This window comes from Nicotiana tabacum, chromosome 1, assembly GCF_000715075.1.
Source record: "Nicotiana tabacum cultivar K326 chromosome 1, ASM71507v2, whole genome shotgun sequence".
NCBI classification, from domain to species: Eukaryota; Viridiplantae; Streptophyta; class Magnoliopsida; order Solanales; family Solanaceae; genus Nicotiana; species Nicotiana tabacum.
The window spans coordinates 16,012,515-16,039,760 of NC_134080.1; the positions used below are offsets into that span (position 1 = coordinate 16,012,515).

Sequence of the window (27,246 nt, forward strand, 5' to 3'; positions counted from 1 at the left end):
TAACTGAACTTGGATTTTCGCAAGACGGTTATCAGTTATTTTGTGATAGTCAAAGTGCTATCCACCTTGCGAAGAATGCCTCATTCCATTCCAGATCCAAACATATTGATGTGAGATATAATTGGATCAGGGATGTGTTGGAGAAGAGGATGTTGCGGCTTGAAAAGATCCATACAGACGAAAATGGATCGGACATGTTGACCAAGACTTTACCGAAAGGGAAGTTTGAGTTCTGTAGAGAAGTTGCAGGGATAGTGGATCCACCATATAGTTGGAAGGGGGAGAATTGTTAGTTTTTCCAACAATTATGGTGATGTATGGGAGAGGTAAGCAATGATGCAACTCTCCTTAGTGAGATAAGCAATGATGCAATGAGTGGTAGGTGAGATGGGAATATTGCAAATTGATCCTTCTTGGTAGGTGAGATTTGCACTTTTGGTCCCTATCTCAAAACTATAAATACCCCCTTCCATTTCATTGTATAACACACCAAAAAAAAATATATCAAAACTCAAGAAGAAAGAGTTTGAGAGGGAGAGAGATATAGTTCCTTTAGGAATGTTTCCTAACAGGGGAGTGACAAAATAGTGAGTAGAATACTAGTCGGGTATTTTTCGGGAAACACTTTTGTGTGCGCCACTATTTTGGGTAGAGCTCAGGAATTGTTGTACCTCCAAATTATTGAGGAAGTCTCTCTTTGTATGCCTGCTAAATGTTTTAGTGGAAGTTGGTGTCGGATTTGTGGACGTAGCCTAAACGTTTTAGGTGAACCACGTTAAATATTGTGTCATTTATTTTTGGTTTCGTTGATCATTTATTTTATTCCGCTGTGCAGTAGTGTTTAGTGCCACCGGGTCCTAACACTATGGACGAGGTCAATTGACTGAACCAAATGTTTGTATCAATTCTGTTTTATCATCATTCAAGATTTGCTCTATTAGCTTCCGCGTGACACCTTATTATTTGGATTCTAACAATGTGTACATGCGTATTGCTCGGTACAAGTCTTCGCATCCATGTTTCTCCTTTATTTGTTTTTCCGATTTTTAGCGTAAGCAGATATCCTCCATACTTAATGTATTGGTCAATTTCTGACTTAGTAAGATTCTCAAGAGAGTTTGAAAATATGAGCTTCCAGCTACTTAATTAATATCTATTGATAAATATTTGGTATATTTACAATGTAAGATACATGAGTAAATACACGGAATAATAAACCAAAGTTAACATCTTGATATATGGTTTTATTTCATAAATGAAAAATCTTGATCTGCACGTCACTGAGAACAGCTCCTTCATTTGTTTATTTATAAAAAGAAAAACCGAACAACAATTGGGCTCCTAACAATATGCTTTTTAGAAATCCATCTGAGAGATCCCTGATTAAAACTGGTACTTGGTCTAGTAGCCAAAGGTGTAAACGTCACTTGATAGCTCAATTTTTGGTTCATCTCTGAAAATACAAGTGTAGTTGGCTCAACTTTCACATCAACGCCCGGTGGTGAATCAATTTCAATATTGTATGTTGAGTTAGCTTGTCCTATATTCGTCGCATTTCTTGAATATGTTTGTGCTGTTGAGTTGCTTCGGACTTGGATCGAAAATGATGGATAATTTAGTTGACCTTCTAAGATGCTAGTTATTTCTGAACATTTAACTTTGCGCTGCAAAAAGATCCCAACTTGTCTATCTGTGTAATTTAGACCACATAGATAAGCTACGTAATCGGCTGGTTCAATGTCATATATCAGGCCGGGATCATTTGCTTTTGATGGATTAACGTGCCCTGCACCTGTGGCGAAGACACTAGCTGGAAGGTACGTTTCATCCTCGATGGAGCTCAATCCGAGGTTTAAGACATCAGCTGTTGTCATAATTGCTGACTTAATTGCAGCTGGAGACCAATCAGGGTGACTACTTTTTAGCAGCGCTGCAACGCCACTGAGATGAGGACAAGACATTGACGTACCTGAAATCATGTTGAAATTAGAGTTCGTGTTTGTGTTATTCTCCAAGGAAACATGCCAAGCTGCAAGGATGTTAACACCAGGACCAGTAATGTCCGGTTTTAGAATTCCAGGACTTGCAAAATTTGGACCCCTGGAAGAAAATCCAGCAACCACTGGAGCACGATCATCTCCGATAATAGTTCCCTTGAATACTATTGTTGCAGTAGGGATTAATGTGGAGTTTATATACTCTTTGATTTTTAGACCATCTGCATAGCTAACGTGTGTCACCGGAAGGACATGTGCCTCGGCTAATGTTGTGTTAGCCAGGTTTTCTGTATTCATAAGAATCATGGCTGCACCACCAGCTACCTTCACTGCTTTTCCTTTGTCAACTCGCGTTGTTCTACCAACCTCACACAACACTATCTTTCCCATGACATTCGTGTTGTTCAGCGAAGCAGGGGTACAATACTTAGCATCAGAGTCACTAGCATTGCTTCCAGGATAGGCAAGATGCAACAGTGTTGGAGGAAATTCACTAGGTTGAAAGGCTGATTCTCCATCGAATTCTTCATTGTTTCCAAGCACAGCAGTAGCCTTAATTTTCCTGTCGATGGTACTTGCACCAACTGTTAAAATCCAGGGTGCTTCATTAGCCGTTGAAAAACTGGATGGTCCTGAATTTCCAGCAGCACAACTGACAAAGATCCCCTTTTCCATTGCACTAAATGCACCAAGTGCAATGTTGTCAGAATAGAAATTATTAGTAAGCCTACCAAGGGAAAGCGAAAGCACATCGACACCATCTTCAATAGCCATATCCATTGCAGCCAAAGTGTCACTTTCAGAACAAGTGATACCTGAGCACACTTTGTAAATGGCAACATGAGCTAGAGGTGCAACGCCCGCTGCAGTTCCATTAGCATTGCCAAATATATTAGCACCTGGAACGAAATTTCCAGCAGCCGTGCTAGCAGTGTGCGTACCATGTCCATTCTCGTCCCATGGTGACCCGTTCCCTGAGGACTGGAAGTACCTCGCTCCAATGAGCTTGTTGTTACACTTTGTAACATTAAATTCACACTTACCCTTCCATTTAGCAGGGGGTGGGGGCATCCCATCGTCACTAAACGAAGGGTGGTCCGGGAAAATTCCCGTGTCAATGACACCAATAATCACACCTTTCCCATAATTTGAGTCATTCCAGAACCCCATGTTCTGGTGCAACCCCAAGAAGTTGAGACTATGTGTAGTGTACAAATCAAGTTGCCTTTCGGGGCGGGCAGAAATAAATCCTTTCCTTTTCTGCATTTCCTTGAGATCATCCGGATATAACTTAGCTGCAAAACCTGTTAGAACATTTCGATAGGAATAGATCAATCGTGGCGCCTCACGAGAGCCATCTGAGGTTGTTGCAGGCAAGAAAGAAAGATACCAGCTATCTAAATCTTGATATCTGCTATCGCCTTCACGATCAGGGAACTCACAATGAATAATATAGACTTGTGAATTGCTTTGTTCTTCTTCAGGCCTTTCATCAACAGGGTGTTCATTTGCATTAGTGGTAAATAAAGTGAACAGAAAAATGAGGCCAATTATTATGAGAATTGACCTGAATTGAGCCATGACAACTTTACTGCTAGTGAAATATCAGTTTTCTTTGCTAATGAGTTTGGATTATATCTACAATGGAGGGATGAAGTTGGAAAAAAGAGTTATTTGCCTAAGGATTTTTGTTGGAGTTTTTGAATTTTAGTTGAGGTTATATATAGTTCTTGGAAATATTTTTTTATTTGCTAGTCAGAACTCAGAAGCTACTATAGACATATGAACTAGTCATGCGGGGAGAATCATGAAATAAAAAATAGGCCAAAAACTGAATTGGTCATCTACACGCTAAAAACAATTTTAGTTTAATCTAACTAATCTTTGAAAAATGAACTTGAGATAGCAACAACATATAGACAAAGTCGTTAATTTTCATGATAATATTTTCTATCTCAGTAATGTTCGAGTCAACTTGGACACACCTTAACTATTGAGACAAAACAGGCCTGCTGCCTTCTTTACTCCAGATTGCTAAATCCTTGGCAAACACGGAACAACACAATATATTTCTTGTCTACTTGACCTTCTGTTTCAGATAGGTTGCAAGTTTAACTACTTGAAGTAATTTCATGTTTGTTTTCTTTTCATTTTCAGCTCATCAGATAAGTATCTAGCATCTAGCTATTAATGATATTCCATCTACTTTTATCATTTTATATAGAAAACTATACTTTCATAGGAAATACATATCATCTGGCTATCAATGATACACATTTTCCGGTGGCGGAGCTAGAATTTACATCAAGGGGTGTCAAAATTTTAAAAAAATAGATACATCAAAAAGTATAGGGGAGTCAACGCATACTAAATATACATATAACAATAAAATTATCTAGCAATACAATATAATTTTTCGGCGAAAGGGTATCGATTGACATCCCTTAGTTGAATGTGGCTCCGCCATTGGCATTTCCTGAGAAGGAAAAAACAAGCAGGACGGTATCAACAATCAAGTTTATTTGTCAAATTTTGGCTAAGCGTTATTCTCCTGATCGAGAATGTTAAAAGTATGAGTTGCTTAATATTTACTGAAAACTATCTGGTGTAATATATTTCATTTTTGTATCGTTGAGTAGTAGAATAAGAATATGATTGTATTGACAAGAGCAAAAAACAGACGACATAAATCTCAACTCTGATACATTCAGCTTGACACTAAAAAGAGATAAAAAGAAAAACACATATTTGGTATTAACAGTGTCACACTCTTGTTAACAAGATAAAACAGGAAATTACCAAAGAAAAAAAGAAAGAGAAGAAGATACATTTTCACGTCGTAAGGTGAAAATGGTCTTATTACAAATGAAAAAACTTGATCAGCATGTCACTGATATCAGCTCCTTCATTTCCTTTTCAGAAAAAGCTGAATCTCACAGCAATTGGGCTCCTAACAATGTGTTTACCAGAAATCCATTTGAGAGATCCCTGATAATAACCGGTACTTGGATTACTAGGCAAAGGTGTAAACGTCACTTGATAGCTCAATTTCTGGTTCACCTCTGAAAAAACTAGTGTAGTTGGCTCAACTTTTACATCAACGCCCGGTGGTGAAATCAATTTCAACACTGTATGTTGAGTTGGCTTGTCCTACGTTCGTCACGTTTCTTGAATATGTCTTAGCTGCTGAGTCGGTACTGAGTTTAATCGAAAATGATGGATAATTTAGTTGACCTTCTAAGATGCTAGTTATCTCTGAACAGTTAACTTTACGCTGCAAAAAGATCCCAACTTGTCTATTTGTGTAATTCAAACCACATAGGTAAGATACGTAATCGGCTGGTTCTATGTCATATATCAGGCCGGGATCATTTGCTTTCGATGGATTAACGTGGCCTGCACCTGTGGCAAAGACATCAGCTGGAAGGTAAGTTTCATCCTCGATGAAGTTCAATCCGAGATTTAAGACATCAGCTGTTGTCATAATTGCTGACTTAATTGCAGCTGGAGACCAATCAGGGTGAACACTTTTTAGCAGCGCTGCAACGCCACTGAGATGGGGACAAGACATTGAGGTTCCTGAAATCATGTTAAACATAGAGTTCGTGTTGTTTTCTAAGGAAACAGGCCAAGCTGCTAGGATGTTAACACCAGGACCAATAATGTCTGGTTTTAGAATTCCAGGACTTGCATAACTTGGACCCCTGGAAGAAAATCCAGCAACTACTGGAGCACGATCATCGCCGATTATAGTTCCGTTGAATACTATTGTTGCAGTAGGGACTAATGTTGAGTTTATATACTCTTTGATTTTTAGACCATCTGCATAGCTAACGTGTGCCACCGGAATGACATGTGCCTCTGCTGGTGTTGTATTAGCCAGGAGTTCTGTATTCATAAGAATCATGGCAGCACCACCAGCCGCCTTCACAGCTTCTCCTTTAGAAACTCGTGATGTTATACCAATCTCACACAACACAATCTTTCCCGTGACATTTGTGTTGTTCAGCGAAGTAGGGTAACAATATTTAGCCAAAATGTCACTGTCATTGCTCCCCGGATAGGCAAGAGGCAACAGTGTTGGAGGAAAGTCACTAGGTTGAAAAGCTGATTCTCCATCGTATTCTTCGTTGTTTCCAAGCACAGCAGTAGCCTTAATTTTCCTGTCGATGGTACTTGCACCAACTGTTAAAATCCAGGGTGCTTCATTAGATGTCGAAAACCTGTATGGTCCTGAATTTCCAGCAGCACAGCTGACGAAGATCCCCTTTTCCATTGCACTAAATGCACCAACTGCAATGACGTCTTCATAGAAATTATAAGCAACACCTCCAAGGGAAAGCGAAAGCACATCGACACCATCTTCAATAGCCATATCCATTGCAGCCAAAATGTCACTTTCAGAACAATAGATATAAGAGCACACTTTATAAATAGCAACATGAGCTAGAGGTGCAACGCCCGCTGCAGTGCCATTAGCATTGCCAAATATATTAGCACCTGGCACGAAATTTCCAGCAGCCGTGCTGGCAGTGTGCGTACCATGTCCATTTTCGTCCCATGGTGACCCGTTCCCCGATGACTGGAAGTACCTCGCTCCAATGAGCTTGTTGTTACACTTTGTAACATTAAATTCACACTTACCCTTCCATTTAGCAGGGGGTGGGGGCATCCCACTGTCGCTAAACGAAGGGTGGTCCGGGAAAATTCCTGTGTCAATGACTCCAATGATCACACCTTTTCCATAATTTGAGTCATTCCAGAACCCCATGTTCTGGTGCAATCCCAAGAAGTTGAGGCTATGAGTGGTATACAAATCAAGTTGCTTTTCAGGGCGGGCAGAAATAAATCCGTCCTTTTTCTCCATTTCCTTGAGATCATCTGGTGATAATTTAGCTGCAAAACCTGTTAGAACATTACGATAGGAATAGATCAATCGTGGCGCCTCACGAGAGCTATCTGAGGTTGTTGCAGGCAAGAAAGAAAGATACCAGCTATCTAAATCTTGATATCTGCTAGCGCCTATTGCCATCAGGGAACTCACAGTGAACTATATAGACTTGTGAATTGCTTTGTTTTTCTTTAGGCTTTTCATCAACAGGGCGTTCACTTGCGATAGTGGTGAATGAAGAAAAGAGAAAAGTAATGCCAATTATAGTCAGAATTGACCTGTATTGAGCCATCACAACTTTTGTGCTAGTGAAATAGCTGTTATTTGAGTTTAGATTTTGGTGAGAGTTTTGGAATTTTGGAAGTATATATATATGGTAACTGGAAGCTTTTTTTTTTTTTTTTTTAATTTGCTAGTCAGAAGCTATTTTTAGATATGTGAAATAGTCATGCCTGGAGATTCTTGGATTAAATAGAAAAATGAAAGTGGATTGGTCATCTACATGCTAAATCGACTTGATTTTATTTAACTCTTCTTTGATAATGAACTTGAGATAGCAACAGCATATAGACGAAGAAGTCAATCTACAATATGCCCTTTTATGTAAGTAATGTTCGAATCAACTTGTGCTCACCTCAACTAATTCACTTGACAACCTGTCCGACCCATAGGTGCAGGTTGTCAAGGTAAGTATGCTTACAAAAGTTGGAGCCCACGAGCCCACGAGTAAGTGTTATGGCTGAATTTGAACTTGAAATCTCGAGATTATTACTCACACAGCTCAATCATTAGACCATCTCCTGGGGATTAAAGAAGTGAAGCAAATAACTTCAGAGCTCAAAATGAATTTGTTTTCTTTTACAGTTATTGAATCAAGACCTGTTTTCTTTCTCTGAGAGAATCACATTGCCAAAACCTATACATCTTTTTAATCATCTTACTTCCCTAGTTAATGTTGTATATGTTAAGAAACAATTACTTGCATCGACACTTAAGCTGGTTCCTTAATTAATTACTATCTGATTTAGTCCCTTAACCATTTGATCTTCAATCTATAGGATTCCTCAGATATAAACAAGAGCCCTTTTGGCTTAGCTGAATCACATGCCCGCTTGCATCGATACTTAAAACTACTTTTGAAGTGCTCGAGCTGATTTTATAGCTGCGTAGTACTCTTAAAACTATATAGTTTGGAGCAAACTCTACAAACATAAATGGAAATTTTAACTTTGTATATAAAAGGGCAGCCCGGTGCACTAAGCTCCCGTTATGCGCGGGGTCCTGGGAAGGACCATTCTGCAAGAGGCTGTTTCTACGGCTTGAACCCGTGACCTCCTGGTATATGTGATGAGATATTACTTACAACTTCGCCCTCTACTCTAAAGTGAACTGTTCAAATTTTCAGCAATGGTTTTCCTTTTTTATTTATGAGCGCATACTTTCTCCAAATAAAAAATGGATAATGATTTATAGGATCCCAATAGATTTGATGTTGATTACTTACTTCTATAATAAAGATATGCCAACACTTAAGTTTTTAAACTTTGAGCTTTGTCAATCCTGACAAATTCAAGCATTACCACTTTGGTTTTTTGTTTTGAATGAGATAAAATAATTGTCTGCCTTCTTAACTCCAAATTGCTAAATCCTTCGCAAGCAAGGAACAAAAAAACATCTTTCTTGTCTGCTTAAACTTCTGTTTCGGAGGCTGTAAGCTTAACAATAACAGTGTTTTTTGTTGGTTTCCCACTCGTCTCATACACGTTTTAGGGTCCGACTAAGCTGGATTCGCGACGGAGAGTCCCACCTTCAGGGCGGAGCTAGCCCTTCACTTACGGGTTCGGCCAAACCCAATAGTTTTAATCCAAATTCTGTATTTGTCTTATAATCCATTGAATGTGTACAAGATATTAATTTAGAACTCAGTAACTCAACAGAACTATAATGCCGAACCCATCAACTTCAAATCTTAGCTCCGTCTCTGCTCACGGTGGGGTAAAGCACTATGTACCAAATGGGACTCCATTCCCAGAAAACATCATATCTATCTAGTGTTAAGTATATTCTCGAAAAGTCATAACCTCATATTCAAAAGTGCAACAAGCGTTATTTAATTGATTTGTTAAAAGTAAACTATGAATATAGAAAGACGAGAATTGTTAAAAGTAAACTATAAATATAGCAAGTACGAGAGAATTGTTAAAAGTAAACTATAAATCTAGAATGTATGAGAAAGAGACGTTGCACCTGACCTTTTCAAGATGGGAAATCAACACGGGGATATAATAACCTGTCTAATGGATGAAAATGAAAAGACGCTCTTTGCTGATTTATTCTAAATATTCTTCTTTTCTTTCTTTTTAAATATTTTTTGAAATAGTAATATTCATCTTATGTTAAACTATGTTGTAGACATAATAAATAAATAAATAAACGTACCACCCTAGGCGAATCTCACCGACAAAACAGGGAGAGATGTTGAGTAATAAGGATACAAGACTTAGACCTTAATAATACATTTTAAAGTCGTGCGTTGGGCCTAGTAGGTTGAAGTGTTATGTGACACCCTAGGCGAATCTCATATCGACAAAATAGATGCGCGTTTTAAAGCCGTACAGGCCTAGGCCCAAAGCGAACACCATCACTAGTGAGATGAGCTGTTACGATGTTTTTGATGTAACCGTTTAAGTTATACAATTTTGTTGGAATTAATTTTATTGGCATAAATTCCTGCAAATTCTTGTTTTTTTGGGTTTCCCATCCGGTGTCCGGTAGCGCTCCCTATCGAGGATTTTTCCATACCCAGGGCTCGAACTCGAGACCTCTGATTAAGAGAAGAGCAGCCCCATCCGCCACCACATCCTTTGGTGGTTAATTTCCTGCAAATTTAGATAGACTATAGGATAATACTAATACAGATAGTCTGACCAGTGTAAAGCATTTGGAGGAGTTGGCTTTAAATTTTTGTTGGCAGAAAATTAAGATCAGAAAGAGAGTAAAAGATGAAAAGAAAAATTTCAACGAGAGAAAAACACAGAAATGTATGTTGAAAGACTTCTTCTTTGGCGGTGAATTGGATTATCATTTCAAAATTGGCATTTCCTTATTTTTAATTTTTCAGTGTAATATTATGACGTAGTTATCTCTTTAAATAATCTATCTGTCATTAGTAAATTATAATAATTTATAGAACTTCAATGACTAACTTCATTCAAATACAAATATATAGATAACTTATTTGTAAAGTTATTTGAAGAATTTTGAAATGTTAAATGTGATTATGTGTTATAAATTACTAAATCTTGCAAGTGGTTTAAATGTTATTTTACAAGAAGTATAGTGTTGTCACCAAATTGAATCAGTAAAACTAATTGATTTCATCTTTAAACAAATTATATTTTCTTTGAAACATGTGAATATAAATACAAATATGTGTTTAACTAAAGAAGAATTAACCTAAATAGTTCATGTATATGTAATATATGCATAATTCATGTAAAACATATGATTACTATATATAACTAATTTATAATCTATGTATAATGAGGGTCAATATTGCCAAAGCTCAAAGTTTAATAACTTAAGAGTTGACATATCTTCATTATAGAAGCAACTAACCAACATTACCTTTATTGGATTCTTTAAATCTTTATCCTCTTTTTTATTTGGAGGGGGACTTTTTTTTTCAGGGAAAATTGGAGAAAAGGATGTTCGCTACTGATGTGATTTGAACCTTCCATCTTAATTGTCGAAGGCAGAAAGCTTACAAAAAGAGGCAGGTTTTTTACCTGTATATATTACGTTTTGAATTACATTGATGCAACCCAAAAACATAGTTCAACGGTCAAAGGGGTTCAAACTTTTAAGAGGTCGCTAGTTCAATTACCGCTTGCTACAGTCTCTTTTAACTTTTAAAGTTTTCTTTTTTGAACCGTTAGCAAAAATTCTGCCTCCGTTACTACTTGCAAGGTGACGGAACTAGCCCGGGTTCGTAGATATATAAAAAGAAAATATTATTGATGAGATATGAATCCTTCAATTTAAAGGGAAAAGCAAAGTAATAAGATTGAGTAGGAGAGCTAAGTCATTAAAAGGATAAGTCTAGAGCATGTAATGATGCCAAGAAAAGAAAAGAATTTTTTTTTTATTTCAGCTATATCCTGCTTTTATATGGCTTTTTGGTACCGTCCCTTTTTGTCTATATTTTATTAATGTGGTGCTTATGCGTTCCTGAGACAAGGGTCTATTAGAAACAACATCTCTATCCTCACAAGGTAGGGATAAGGTCTGTGTAGGCACTACCCTCCCCAAACCCCACGGTATGGGATAATACTGGGTATGTTATTGTTGTTGTTGTAGTATGAAGCTTAGGTATATTTCTTGGCTTCTTTTGGTCCCAAGGAGATGGCCTAATGACTGAACCATGAGAGTAACAATCTGAAAGTCTTAACATTCAAATTCCAGCTACAATACTAAGTGTAGGTTCTTTGCTACAATACTGAGTGTAGGTTCTTTGCTCCAACTTTTGTGAGCAGGATTACCTTGGTACTGTACTTGTGAGTTTGAACAAGTTGACTTGAACATTACTTCTATAGAAAATGTATATTTTCGATTGACTTCTTCATCTATATGCTGTTGCTATGTCAAGTTCATTACCTAAGATAAGTTAAATAAAATGAAGTTGCTTTAGCGTGTAGATTACCAGTTGACTTTCCTTTTTCTATCTAATCCAAGAATATCCAGGCATGACTATTTCACACATCTATAATAACTTCTGACTAGGGGTGTTCATAAAAACCCGAAAAATCGAACCAAACCGACCAAAAAAACCGATACTTTTTGGTTTGGTTTGGTTTTGGTTTTGAATTTTAAAAACCGATCAAATTTGGTTTGGTTTTGGTTTTAATCAGAAAAAAACCCGAACCAAACCGACTATAGGAGTAGCTATTTCTAATTTATTATTACACCTATACATATGTATATTGTTATACAAAGTTTCAAAAAATTTATGGTAAATGCTAATAGTTTGCACTTTTAATATAGTTCTTTACCTTTACATTCTAGTTTGATTGGTAGTTTTCTTTTGTTTAGTGTAAGAATCCATTCCGTGTTAAAAATAACATATTTTTAATTGAGTCCTTAAATTATTCATCACTATTTGATTCAATTATCATCAATATATTTTGATAAATAATAGATTTTTCAAAGGGCAATTGATTTGATAGTGTTACATTGAAAATGTGGTCGCCGGAATATTTGTTTGGTAGTGTATGTCTTATATTTAAGAAAAAACCGACAAATAACCGAAAAAACCGAAAAACCGATATAAACCGAATAGAGAAAAACCGACTTAATTGGTTTGGTTTGGTTCTAATATTTGAAAAACCGACTTATTTGGTTTGGTTTCTTTTTAGGAAAAAACCGATCCAAACACCCCTACTTCTGACTAGCAAATAGAAAAAACTTCCAACAACTATATATATACCCATCAAACATTCCAAAACACTTAAACAAAATCCAAACTCACATATAGTCAGCTATATTTCACTAGCACTGACATTGTCATGGCTCAATACAGGTCAACTCTCACTATAGTTGGCCTTATTTTTCTCTTCTCTTCATTCACCACTAATGCAAATGAACGCCCTGTTGATGAAAGACCTAAAGAAAAACAAAGCAATTCACAAGTCTATATTGTTCATTGTGAGTTCCCTGATCGCGAAGGCGCTAGCAGATATCAAGATTTAGATAGCTGGTATCTTTCTTTCTTGCCTGCAACAACCTCAGATAGCTCTCGTGAGGCGCCACGATTGATCTATTCCTATCGTAACGTTCTAACAGGTTTTGCAGCTAAGTTATCTCCAGATGATCTCAAGGAAATGGAGAAAAAGGAAGGATTTATTTCTGCACGCCCCGAAAGGCAACTTGATTTGCACACCACACATAGTCTCAATTTCTTGGGATTGCACCAGAACATGGGGTTCTGGAATGACTCAAATTATGGAAAAGGTGTGATCATTGGTGTCATTGACACAGGAGTTTTCCCCGACCACCCTTCATTTAGCGACGATGGGATGCCCCCACCCCCTGCTAAATGGAAGGGTAAGTGTGAATTTGATGTCCCAAAGTGTAACAACAAGCTCATTGGCGCGAGGTACTTTCAGTCCTCAGGGGATGGGACACCACTGGATGAAGATGGACATGGTACGCACACTGCTAGCACGGCTGCTGGAAATTTCGTGCCAGGTGCTAATATATTTGGCAATGCTAATGGAACTGCAGCGGGCGTTGCACCTCTAGCTCATGTTGCTATTTACAAAGTATGCTCCCCTATCACTTGTTCTGAAAGCGACACTTTGGCTGCAATGGATATGGCTATTGAAGATGGTGTCGATGTACTTTCGCTTTCCCTTGGTAGACTTACTAGTAATTTCTACTCTGACAACATTGCAGTTGGTGCATTTAGTGCAATGGAAAGGGGAATCTTTGTTAGTTGTTCTGCTGGAAATTCAGGACCATACAGGTTTACAATTTCTAATGAAGCGCCATGGATTTTAACAGTTGGTGCAAGTACGATAGACAGGAAAATTAAGGCTACTGCTGTGCTTGGAAACAACAAAGAATACGATGGAGAATCAGCTTTTCAACCTAGTGACTTTCCTCCAACACTGTTGCCTCTTGCCTATCCTGGAAACGATGCTAGTGACTCTTATGCAAAATTTTGTACCCCTGATTCGCTGAACAACATGAACGTCATGGGAAAGATAGTGTTGTGTGAGGTTGGTAATACAACACGAGTCAATAAAGGAAAAGCAGTGAAGGCTGCTGGAGGTGTTGCCATGATTCTTATGAATACAGAACTCCAAGCCAACACGACATCAGCTGAGGCACATGTCCTTCCCGTGACACACGTTAGCTATGCAGATGGCCTGAAAATCAAAGAGTATATAAACTCAACATTAATTCCTACTGCAACAATAGTATTCAAGGGAACTATAATCGGAGATGATCGTGCTCCAGTGGTTGCTGGATTTTCTTCCAGGGGTCCAAATTTTGCAAGTCCTGGAATTCTAAAACCGGACATTATTGGTCCTGGTGTTAACATCCTAGCAGCTTGGCATATTTCCTTAGAGAATAACATAAACACGAATTCTTATTTCAACATGATTTCAGGTACCTCAATGTCTTGTCCTCATCTCAGTGGCGTTGCAGCGCTGCTAAAAAGTGTTCACCCTGATTGGTCTCCAGCTGCAATTAAGTCAGCAATTATGACAACAGCCGATATCTTAAACCTCGGATTGGACTTCATCGAGGATCAAACGTACAATCCAGCTAGTGTCTTGGCAACAGGTTCAGGCCATGTTAATCCATCAAAAGCAAATGATCCTGGCCTGATATATGACATAGAACCAGCTGACTACGTACCTTATCTATGTGGTTTAAATTACACAGATGCACAAGTTGGGATCATTTTGAATCGCAAAGTTAGTTGTTCAGAGATAACTAGCATCTTAGAAGGTCAACTAAATTATCCATCATTTTCGATTAAAGTCACAGTCAGCTCAACTGCTCAAACATATTCAAGAACTGTAACGAACGTAGGACAAGCCAACTCGATATACAGTGTTGAAATTGATTCACCACCGGGCGTTGATGTGAAAGTTGAGCCAACTACACTTGCTTTTTCAGAGGTGAACCAAAAGTTGATCTATCAAGTGACATTTACACCTTCGGGTACTATTCCAAGTACCAGCTATAATCAGGGATCTCTAAAATGGATTTCTGACAAACACATTGTTCGGAGCCCAATTGCTGTGAGATTCCTCTTTTTCTAGAAAAAGGAAATGATGGAGCTAATCTCAGCGACATGCTGATTTTTCATTTGTAATAAAACATTTTCACATCATTTTTGCTTAATGGTGTGATGCTAACCTTGGTTTAAGATTCCGTTTATTTAGTCATGTTCCTTACAATGTAAATGTATCTTCTTCTCTTTCTTTTTCCTTTGGTCATCTCCTGGTTTTTCTTTTTATCTTTTCTTTTAATGTCAATTTGATTTATCAGAGTATGTAACTAACTTTTCCGGACAAATAATGACATTGGAAATGTTCAATGCGAAATACGCATTTGGTTCTTTAATTGGCCATGATGCAAAAGCCAAGTTGACTCCTAATGGAAGGACAGCAAATTCAGAATTAAAAAGGTTGACTTTCGAGTATATTTTGAAGTTCTTCAGTAACTTGTTAACTCCAGCATTATGTTGAGCCTACTTTATATAGCTAGTTCTTATAAGTAGCAAATGAAAAGGACTTTGAGATATGGAAGTTTTATTAAATTCAACTCAACAAAAAAAGCCTTTAGCGAACAATATTTTTCCGCCAATCCAAACTACTTACAGTCCTTGCTCGTCATCTAAAATATTACTGTACACCTAAAATCAGCCATTGTTAGATATGTCGAGATTCATGTATCTCTTTGTCAAAGTGAATGGTGACATTGATATTGTGCTAGAGTAATCTTTTTTCTGTATAGCATTTTGAGTATTTTCTTTATACTCCTATATGCTTATTTCCATTCTAAATGTGTGATGTGTAGTTTCATTATTATCCAAATGCCCCCCCCCCTAGGTTAGATCATGCTGGCAAAAGCTAGACTCTTTTGCATTGGAAAATCTATCTTCTATTTGTTAAAGCATCCTTGAATTGGAGCCTTTTTTTAACATATAACAGCTGATCCAAATTAGAAATTTTGTGCTTTGACTACTCGAGGAAGGATTCAGGAGCTTCTTTATCCCTGACATAGACACAATTTTTAATCATTTAATTTGTTTTTAGGTTGTCAATTGCACTTCAACTCATTTAAAAGCTCACTTCTATCAAAGAGGATATGCTATCATTCAGTTGCGAACTTGGATGAAAATAAAGAGAGCATTAGTATAAGCAGAGGCGGATCCAGGATTTAAGCTCTATGGGGTCAACTTTAAGAGAGAAGGGAAAAAGAAAAAGAAAACTAGAATGCCAATCTTGTAGTTTCACTAGACAAACACAGCTGCAATTGGACTTCTCACAAAGTGCCTATTAGAAGTCCATTTCAAGAATCCCTGTACAACATCATCAGTGTTTGAGTTATTGGTTGTCTTGGAAAAGGTCACTTGGTATGTTAACTTCTGGTTCAACTTGGAGAAAATTAGCTGGGAGGGATTAACATTAATGGCAACGCCTTTTGGAGAAACTATTTCCAACTTGTAAGTTGATGTAGCGTCACCAACGTTAGTCACAGTTCTGGTATATGTCTGAGGAGTTGATCCAAGTTTGATGGAAAATGAAGGATAATTTAGTTGTGCTTCAGGAATACTTTTCACCTTCAAGCAATCCAACTTCCGTTGCAACAAGCTACCTACCTCTCGATTTGTGTAGTTCAAACCGCATAAATAAGGTACATAGTCCTCAAATGGTGTATCATAAATTAGTCCTGGATCATTTGCTCTCGATGGATTAACATGTCACCAATTGCAAAGATATCAGCCGGAATCAACCTTTCATCTAATATTGGATTCTTGGCTAGGTTTAATGTATCAGCGGTTGTCATGATTGCGGACTTAATAGCAGCAGGAGACCAATTAGGATGTGCGCTCTTCAGCAAAGCTGCTATACCACTAAGGTGAGGACAAGACATTGAGGTTCCAGATATAATATTGAATGTTGATTTTGTGTTCTTGTTGTCATCCAAGGAGGTAGGCCAAGCAGCAAGGATGTTAACCCCTGGACCAATTATGTCAGGTTTCAAGATGCCAGGACTAGCTACGCTTGGTCCGCGAGCAGAAAATGAAGCAACTATGGGAGCATTTTTGTCGCCAATTATCGTCCCTTGGAACGTGATTGTAGCAACAGGATTTGATGTTGAGTTCATATAGGCCTGAATTTTCGTTCCAGATACATCTGAAACATCTAACGATGGAAGCACAAGCGCATCAGCTGATTTAGTGACACCATCATCTGGTTCATTGATGATAATCATGCCAACACCTCCAGCATCCTTTACAGCTTGTCCTTTATCAACCCTGCGAACGCCACCACCAACCAGGCACAAGACTATCTTTCCTCTTATAGCAGGGTCAGTGAGTGACCCTGGTTTGCGATAAGGGGCCTCAAATTCATCACTTGCATTCTTTCCAGCATCAAATAGAAGGAAGAATGTTGAGTTGGAAGTCTTTGGACGATAAGCAGATTCTCCTTCAAATTCCTCTTTATTTCCAAGCTTAACAGTGGCCTTTAGTTTTCTATCATGAGTGCTGGCGCCTACTGTGAGAATCCATGGCGCGTCATTTGTTACAAATCCATTGGGATGGACCATTATTGCCTGCAGAACAACTAACAAGAATACCTCTTTCTGTTGCACTATACGCCCCAAGAGCAATAGGGTCATTATGGAAAGGACTCGAACGACTTCCACCAATGGATATTGAAAGGATATCTACACCATCATCTATAGCTGCATCCATGGCAGCTAAAATATCAACATCAGCACAACCATCAGAAGTGCATACCTTATATATGGCTATGTGTGCAAGAGGGGCAACACCAACTGCTGTGCCATTGGCATTCCCATAGACATTGGCACCTTTCACAAAGGCTCCTGCGGCTGTGCCCGCTGTGTGTGTACCATGTCCATCATCATCTATTGGGGAACTATTAGGCAAGTTGATAAGACCTGAGTCCTATGAGCTTGTTGTTACACTTGGTCGTGAAATTAGACTCACAAACTCCTTTCCACTTAGCAGGCGGGGGAGGCATCCCAACGTCGCTAAATGAAGGATGGTCAGGGAAAATTCCAGTGTCCAAAACTCCGATGATCACGCCTTTCCCATAGTTGGAATCCTTCCACAAGCCCATGTTCTGTTGCAAACCAAGAAAACTTGGAGTATGAGTAGTGTGCAAGGGCAATATCCTCTGTGGCTGAGCAGAAACAAAGCCTTGTTTCTTCTCCATTTCCTTCACTTGTGCAGCAGTTAATCTTGCTGCAAAGCCTTTCATCACATTGTGATAGGAATAGATCATTCTTGGCTCTTCATTTTCACTTGAGCTAATTGTTGTAGTTTTAGGCAAAAAAGAATGGTAATAGCTCTCTAAATCCATTGATGATGATGATTGAGTAGAAATTTGGCTTTATGGGGATTCAACTTGGACTATATAAGTCTCTAAATCACTCTGAGTACTAGGCCATAGGAAAGTGCAAAAGATGCAGAATAGAAGGATTTTCAAGAATCCCATGGATGCAACTGATGTTGTATTTGGAAAGTGAATTTGATGAGCTTTTGTGTTTGGTGTTAATGTCTATATATTGTGCTTTGTCCTTGAGCTATTCACAATTTCATATTCATGACTTTAGTTTCCCCCACTTGCAAAATCAATCAAGAAATCTTGTGCATATGTTGGAAGGAGTCTTTTTGGTCACACTGCAAGACTTAATTGTGCCCCTTATTTTGGTTAGAACTTAGAACCATTATATTCTTGTGGAAAAAGGACCATGTGGGGAAGAAAATTAAATTGTACTAAAGGATTTAATGAAAAGAAAGGCCACTAGTGTGAACGAAGACTAGCTAAATAGAACTGTATTATAAAGTGATTTTTATTTTTTTTCAAATTGGAAATAGCATTTTATCTTTTTAAGGTAATAGTAAAGTCTGTGTTCACACTATTCTCTCCTTCTCTGACATTACTTGTGGAATTATACTGTACTTGTTATTGTTGTCGTACCATCCACTGGAAATTTGTTCTCGAATAGTTTATCTAATGATGTCTTAGAAAGACATTATTCCTCCCTGCAAGTTTACTTATATTTGGAAACAATGAAAGTCTTTCTAATTACAAATGTTTTAACTACTAAATCACTTTGTTAACAAATGATATCTTTATAAGACCACAACGATTGCCTAACCCCATACATTTTTTATTTGTAATAAAAAGTTGCAAATATTCTATGTAAGATAGACCAACTAACTAGATATTGAAGCATAGATGTTGTTCTAGAAACTTGAAGATATTTACATTTTTTTTACTTTTTGTCCTTTTGGAGAATGATATATAAAGATATTCACTAGGGTAAAGTAGTAATGGCACCAATAAATAATGGGCCGCTCACAGGGGCGGAGCTAGAGTATTCCGAGCGGGTTCGGCCGAACCCGGTAGCTTTAGTTCGAACCCTATATTTATCTTAAAAAATTTATTGAATATATATAAATTATTAATTTAGAACCCACTAGTTTAATACGACTAGAATTCCGAACCCATAAACTTGAAATTCTAACTCCGCCTCTGGCCGCTCATGGTGGCGGAGCCAGATGTATTCAAGGGGTGTCAGCCGACACTTCTTCGACGAAAAATTATACTATATAATTAGGTAACATTTTTTAATGTATATACTATATATTGACACCCTTTAGTTTTTTTCGTGAATTTATTCTTTATATTTTGAGATACCTTAGTGAAAATCGTGACTCCGCAATTGGCCAGACACAAATATATAGTAACACTGCTTTCCCTAATTCTTCTCCTTGTGAGAAAATTATTACTTACACTTAAAACTAGATAACAATTAAACTTATAAGTGGTTTTAAGGATATGTGATTTCACCTGGCACAAACTGAGAAATATTAGAATTAATGTTAGAAATTAACTGTAAAATAAAGCAAACCAATATAATGAGCGGTTATGGCCTTCGAGCTAGATCGCCCTCGAACCAAGAGAGTATGTTAAATAAAATATGAACTAAACAGCAGAGCATAAGAGAAAATGTAATATATTGCTTTGTTATGCGTAAATATAATGATTACAAAATGATTAGAACCCCTTTATATAGTAAAGGAATTCTACTTATGTCACGACCCAGATTTCCCACCGTCGAGATCGTGATGGCGCCTACTCTTGAAAGCTAGGCAAGCCGACATATAAATTTTACCACATTAATTGTTAATCAGAACATGAATAAATAATAGCTAAAGCCAAACAGAGATAAAGTGCGAAAATTTTATAACAGTCTAACAACTCTAATATGTGACTACCCCAATGATCTGGTGTCATAATCCACGAACGTCTAAGAAATTCAACAAACATAGGTTTAAAAGAAATACATCTGTTCTCAAAATAGAAAGAGATAGGAAATCCAAAATGGGGAAGAAAGGGACTCCAAGGTCTTCGAACGCCAGCAGATCTACCTTGGGTCTCCCATGGACTGAAGGCAGCAACCCACACTCTACACACGAGGTCCGGCACCGAAATCTGCATAGAAAGTGCAGAGTGCAGTATCAGTACAACCAACCCCATGTACTGGTAAGTGTCGAGCCTAACCTCGGCAAAATAGTGACGAGGCTAGGACACGACACCAATATAAACATGTGCAGTTAAATCAGATATGAGACAGTAATAACAACAGAAATTTAACAAAACATAACGGGAAGAGAAAACATGCTGGGGGAAATATCAAGTTCTGACAGTAATACAGTAAAGAAGCAAGGTAAATATTAAACTTTGAACCAACAGAAATGATAACACAACAATACATGCACGACATCACTCTTAGTGCTTTTACTCTCATTCTCACCATAAAAATCAATAGAAACGGCACGACATCATCCTTCATGCATTAAATCTCTCATAATCATGGTACGACATCACCCTTCGTGCATTAACTCTCTCATAATCATGGCACGGTATTACCCTTCGTGCGTTAACACTCACAGAAATATGGTACGGAATCATCCTTCGTACATTAACACTCTCTCACAATATCGTGCACGACATCACCCTACGTGCTTTACACTCTTCCTCACCCAAACAATAGAAACACAACATCCCAGCAAGGGAATCATCGATAACCAATCTCATTTCAATAGTTAACTTCACAAAATAAGTCTCAACTTGAGTCTATACTCAACAATGATCAAATACCAAGAAAATATCATAGAACTTGTTTAACATGGATAATCATCAATTTAAATATTAACAATACATAATAAGAGTCACAACAATCACAGTATAAGACTCATTTGCATGCTCGACACCAACGTATAGATACTCGTCAGCACACCTATATGTCGTACTCAACACTAACACATAGTAATTAAGACACAACACCTATTCCCTCAAGCTAAGGTTAGATGATCATGCCCAACTATGCCTTATAAAAAGGACAAAACGATCGTTGCAAATATAATCTGACTTACAAATCCGGAGTCGAATCCCACAGAGAACTAAGGCTTAGCTACAGTTGTTCACTATCACCAAGAATACAAGCTTGAACAATTCATAACTTATAGATATCAAGATTCTTGTGTTTAACTAACTAACTATCAAATTAAAATAATAAATTAACACTAAAGATACTACAGGTTGGAGAAAAGATTAAGGAGGTCTAGAGTTATGATTTCCCCAATTGTCGGAATCCTTCCCGCTATGTCTTCAATAATTTCACTTAAGTATTCTCTACCGATCATGAGCGCTCTGCATGTTGTAATTCTCTCCCGAGTAATTACGAAAATTTACTAGACATACTCTCCCGAGTTACGCTAGCTAGATTTAATTACAGCTCACTTAGATCGCACACAAGGTTTCGTTATCCCTAATCCCACCTTTAAACCCTTGGTTATTGATTCCTCACATACGTCGGGAGTGATGTTGTTCAACAACTACCTAAATATGCACTCTCTTCCGAGTAATACATACAAAATAGGCACAGGTAATTGAGGGCCCTTCAATCAACCACAAGAATAATATAGTTGAACAAATAGAGAGAATACTACGGCTCAATTATATAAAAGCATAACAAGAATTTATCTTACAAAAGGTTCCATCAAAACCCTAAATAATAAATTAGTTATTCATAATAGTATGTAAAACTACAATACTAAAAGTCATAACTAACAATGAAAAATAGGAAGAGGAAGGAAAAACTGGTAGAAGAATTCCCCGCCTTGCTCCTATTGTGTCTCTGCCTCCTTAGGTCGAATCTGTGTCAAAAATTGGTCTCCTCAGCCTCCCTAGGTCTAAATTATGTCCAACCCCTTAAAAATACAGTTTTCCATGTATATATACCAAGTAGGGTCGGACCCAAACAATTATACCTTCTCCTACGGGAAAAAAGGACAATATTTCATGTCTGGACTGCCGCAGGCGCGGTTAACCTCGGTACGGGCGCGGTACATTGCAAGGCTACTGCCTCAGCCCGCCTCAGGTCCGCGGTTGCGGTTTCAATCGCGGTTTTCACCTTGTTCTGTTTGGAATTTGGAAAACATAAAACATGAAAGTTGTAGCCCTTTTAATTAGCTTTCCAACAATATATTGTGGAGACCAAATGGAGTTCTAAGAAAAATGTTATGTACATTTAACTAGACAGTGCGCAATATGCCTACTCGATTCTTCGTTTTGTTGCTCTATCATCCGTTGATCCCCGAATACGATCCAGGCTTAATTCCTTGGGCTTTTACTCAGACTTCAAAGGTCTAAATCACTTGAATTCATTCCATAATATCTACATAGCTCGGAATCACTCCTAGAAGGCATAACACACACAATTAGTGCAAGACACTAGCAATTAAATATCAAACTCAATTAAAGTGCAGTAAATTTGAGTGTAATAAGCGACTAAAATACGTAACTATATCCTATCATCAACACCCCACACTTAAACCATTGCTCGTCCTCGAGCATCAAACTACATTTTTTTATAGACACGACCTTTTTAAACAATTCTCCTAACTCTTCACACCAAGAGTATTTAAAATAGACTAAGCACAAAAGCGTAACATCTTCACCTCAAGATTTGACTCACAAGTACCACGCATTATTCATAACTAACTCACTTACTCTAACATAGAGGTCACTGACATTACCTTTCCTTCATGAATCAAGTGCCCTCACACAACAAAAAAGAGTAGTTTCACACAATAAAATTTAAGAATACTTAGGAACTCAAGATAGAAAGAATTCACTCACTCTCAGAAATAACATTCATATGCCACAAAAAATGCACCATAAGCTTGCCCGAGGTATACTACTCCACTAATCGAGCTCATTCAATCTAGGATCAATTAGGACTTTATTTGGTTGTAATGTAGGCTACAAGACGAGTATGATACATTTAGATATAAGAGTGACTACACCTCCCTAAGCACTTTAATACATATACTTTAACATTCAAACCCCATACTTATGTCAAACCAAACTCCACCTTCACATCAATGTATATTAGCTCATACTTCTTTAAGCACAATTACATCAAGAGTCACCATTTATTAAGGAATACTTTTTTTTCATAGCAATACTTCATTTTTTTCCAATTTAAGTGGCTCTTACTTGTTCAAAACAGTGCACCTTTCTCCTGATTTCATTAGTTCCACTCAAAAGCCAAATCAACCACCCCACACTTTAACTTTTACAGAGTTCATAATAATTTAAGTGCTCATGAGGGGTTAAAGGTTCAAATAGATGATTAATTCAAACAAATGGGTAAGGCCCGTAATGTGGTTGCCAAAGAAACAAGATTACAGGCTCAATGGGGGTTAACTACGATACATAACAATTAGGTGGGTAAAATATACATATCTGGCTCAACAAAGAAACGCTTATATCGCTTCCAAGATTGAACAAAACTACTATTTCGCTTTGCAAACACACAAGGTAAGTTCTAGGCATCAAATGCAATGCACAAAATATAAGAAATCCTTACACACACATGTCACATAACTCACTTAGGATTGATTTCATCAAGATACTCTAGTCAAAGCCGTTAAGCAAATTTAAGATCATAAAATTTAAGGTCTTATACAAGAGTCAAAAACTGAGCCTAAGCGTCACAACCAAAGTACTCACTATTCTCAAAGCATAACAAAGTCAAGAGATATTGCTTTAATTCAAAACACAACACAATGGCTCCTACTCCAAAAAAAAAACTAATTACACCTGGTTCAAACAAAACCCTTGGAAAAGAACCGTGGTTTAAAGAAAAATCAAGGGGTAATTTCTACACTACCTAACAAAAGAAAATATTTTTGTTTTTTTTCTTTAGACTTAAATCCCTCAAAAAATTTTCTAATAGATCCATCGTCGGGAAAAGTCCAATCTTTAAAAACAATATTATTTAATTAAACTAACACAGCTAAAGTAGTATAAAAAGTCACCCAGACAATCTCCTCACCCCATACTTAAAATTGTACATTGTCCCCAATGCACAACATAACCAGAAGAGAGTAAGAGAAACTCCCTTGTAGGCCAAAGGCCGAAGCACTAGCAGTTCATGGGGTACTCAGACTTCTCCCAGGCTTGGTCTTTCGTGCGGGTACCTCGCACTTAGTTCCAACCATCTGCTTCGCTGTTACATCCTTCCAATAGCTTTGCTTTCCATGCTTCTAGAAAATTAAAAATCGGCACTACAAAAATAATACAATAAAAAAATTATCAAAAAAATAAAACAAAGCAGTAAAGCTAGGTTTCCTCCCAACAAGCGCTTGATTTAACGTTGCGGCATGACGCGAATCATTTTTTGCCTCCACTTTGAACTTATAAATTGGACCCCAAGTTTTGATTCTGCTCTATGATCATGCTCCTAGGATGGTGAAACGAATCTAACTGGCCCAATAAAATAATTTAGTATTCTGCACTTCTTGGCCTTTAGATGAGGTGTGTAATTTCGACTTTCTAGAAAGAAGAACTCCAGGATGTAAGCACCTTGTTCCTCATTTCTTGACTCCTCAAGTGACTCGGAAGACTCTATTTCTATATCATCATCCAAACACAATGTGGAAAAATGCTTGGAGTGTGGACCAATGCGCTCAACTATATGAACATTGGGACTGTCTACATTCTCAACACTAATGACAATAGAGTCAACTAAATATGTATCCTCAATATCCTTGGTTGACTCTCGTATCTATTCTACAACATCGACATCTTCAAAATCTAGTTTGATTGATTGTTGGTGTTCTACTCTGGCCTTCTCCTCTAGCTCATCCTCATATTTTTTTAAATCCTCCAGTATAATGGCAATTTCTGCAGCCAATTCATGCTCATATTGGCTACTATCCACAATATCAACTTGTTGCGCTTTACAAGGTTCAATTAATTTATTCGCTTGAGCCTCCAAGTTGTGAATAGTTTCCCCTTGCCTTTGTACCCGCAGTTGTATCTCATCATATTGTTCATAAGGTACTTTAGCATATACTCAATCTCTTTCAGGTCCTCATACCTGGGTTCTTTGTTCCTATTAACTTCACAAGAAAAAGAAGAACCATCAAAGTAAGGGTTTGGGGGAAGATAAGAAATATAAGCACAACCATGAAAGTGACCATCTTGACCACCACACATATCACACATATAAAGTTGAGTTGGTGCAAACAACTTGCTCTCGGAAATATTTTGATAATTTTGCCCAGCGTGGTTTCATCCACAATATGCATAAGGAGGATTAAAAGTAGAATTACCAACATCAAAATTCTCATAATTCCCTGATGCCATGTTTTTTTTTAAAATTAACAAGTAAGAAAAATAAAAATAAAAAGCAAATACAAGAAAGCAAAAATAACAGTTCAAACTTGCAACCTAAAAATATGTACACTGACAACTACACCGTTAGTTCCCCGGCAGCGGCACCAAAATTTGATCACGCCCAACTATGCCTTATAAAAAGGACAAAGCGGTCGTTGCAAATATAATCCGGTTTATAAGTCTGGAGTCAAATCCCACAGAGAACTAAGGCTTAGCTACAGTGTTCACTATCACCAAGAATACAAGCACTAACAATTCCTAACTTATAGATATTAAGATTCTTGTGTTTAACTAACAAACTATCAAATTAAAATAATAAATTAACACTAAAGATACTACAGGTTGGAGAGAAGATTAAGGAGGTCTAGAGTTATGATTTCCCCAATTGTCGGAATCCTTCCCGCTGTGTCTTCTATAATTTCGCCTAAGTATTCTCTACCGATCATGAGCGTTCTGCGTGTTGTAATTCTCTCCCGAATAATTACGACAATTTACTAGACGTACTCTCCCGAGTTACGCTAGCTGGCTTTAATTACAGCTCACTTAGATCGCACCCAAGGTTTCGTTATCCCTAATTCAACCTTTAAACCCTTGGTTATTGATTCCTCACATAAGTCGGGAGTGATGTTGTTCAACAACTACCTAAATATGCACTCTCTTCCGAGTAATACATACTAAATAGGCATAGCTAGTTGAGGGCCCTTCAATCAACCACAAGAATAATATTGTTGAACAAATAGAGAAAATACTATAGCTCAATTATACATAAACATAACAAGAATTTATCCTACAAAAGGTTCCATCAAAACTCTAGATAACAAATTAGCTATTCATAATAGTATGTAAAACTACAATACTAAAAGTCATAACCAACAATAAAAAATAGGAAGAGGAAGGAAAAACTGGTAGAAGAATTCTCCGCCTTGCTCCTATTGTGTCTCTGCCTCCTTAGGTCGAATCTGTGTCAAAAATTGGTCTCCTCAACCTCCCTAGGTCTAAATTATGTCCAACCCCTTAAAAATACCATTTTTACATGTATATATATCAAGTAAGGTCGAGACCAAACAATTATACCTTCTCCTACGCGAAAAAGGACTATATTTCACGTCTGGACTGCCGCGGCAGCGGTCAACCGCGGTATGGACGCGGTACATTGCAAGGCTACTGCCTCAGGTCCGCGGTCACGGTTTCGACCGCGTTGTTCACCTTGTTCTGCTTGGAATTTGAAAAAAACATAAAACATGAACATTATAGCCCTTTGAATTAGATTTCCAACCATATATTGTGGCGCCCAATGGAGTTCTAAACAAAAATTTATGTGCATTTTACTAGACAGTGCGCAATATGCCTACTCGATTCTTCATTTTGTTGCTCTATCATTCGTTGATCCCCGAATACGATCCCGGCTTAATTCCTTGGGCTTTTACTCAGACTTCAAAGCTCCAAATCACTTGAATTCATTCCATAACATCCACATAGCTCGAAATCACACCTACAAGGCATAACACACACAATTAGTGCAAGACACTAGCGATTAAAGATCAAACTCAATTAAAGTGCAGTAAATTGAGTGTAATAAGCGACTAAAATATTAAACTAGAGCTTATCATCATTAGACCTAACACTTACCTCGATTCCACGACTAAATGTCAAGCCTCAATTACCGCTTTTCCTTTGATTTCCACTTCCAAACCGCCCGAATCTATTAACAATTAAGTAATTAACATAAATTAACCCTGAATAAACCAATTCTAATGCATGAGTATATATTTCCCAAAGTTTTTCCCAAAACGTCAAAACCCAACCCCGGGCCTGCTTGGTC

General features: G+C 37.6%; 3 protein-coding genes and 1 pseudogene across 3 annotated transcripts; 1 reads left to right on the forward strand and 3 right to left on the reverse strand.

Moving 5' to 3' along the window:
- Window positions 1-1,139: 1,139 nt before the first annotated feature.
- Window positions 1,140-3,672, reverse strand: LOC107819924 (subtilisin-like protease). The gene has a single exon (XM_016646113.2). The coding sequence runs from the start codon at window positions 3,576-3,578 to the stop codon at window positions 1,308-1,310; it is 2,271 nt and encodes a 756-aa protein (XP_016501599.1). The 5' UTR covers window positions 3,579-3,672; the 3' UTR covers window positions 1,140-1,307.
- A 1,056-nt stretch (window positions 3,673-4,728) lies between these two features.
- Window positions 4,729-7,223, reverse strand: LOC107819925 (subtilisin-like protease; annotated as a pseudogene).
- Window positions 7,224-12,416: 5,193 nt separating this feature from the next.
- Window positions 12,417-14,970, forward strand: LOC107819921 (subtilisin-like protease). Its single transcript, XM_016646111.2, has one exon. The coding sequence runs from the start codon at window positions 12,453-12,455 to the stop codon at window positions 14,721-14,723; it is 2,271 nt and encodes a 756-aa protein (XP_016501597.1). The 5' UTR covers window positions 12,417-12,452; the 3' UTR covers window positions 14,724-14,970.
- Window positions 14,971-15,758: 788 nt separating this feature from the next.
- On the reverse strand, window positions 15,759-18,355 carry LOC107819923 (subtilisin-like protease 4). The gene is given in 4 exon segments (XM_075241336.1): window positions 15,759-16,392; window positions 16,395-17,229; window positions 17,231-17,597; window positions 17,599-18,355. Coding segments are annotated over 4 exon segments (2,097 nt in total). The 5' UTR covers window positions 18,024-18,355; the 3' UTR covers window positions 15,759-15,922.
- Between the last annotated feature and the right edge of the window lie 8,891 nt (window positions 18,356-27,246).

Bases quoted from the DNA above. Each gene is read 5' to 3' on its own strand.
- LOC107819924 (XM_016646113.2), bottom strand. From the start codon at position 3,578: ATGGCTCAATTCAGGTCAATTCTCATAATAATTGGCCTCATTTTTCTG.
- LOC107819921 (XM_016646111.2), top strand. From the start codon at position 12,453: ATGGCTCAATACAGGTCAACTCTCACTATAGTTGGCCTTATTTTTCTC.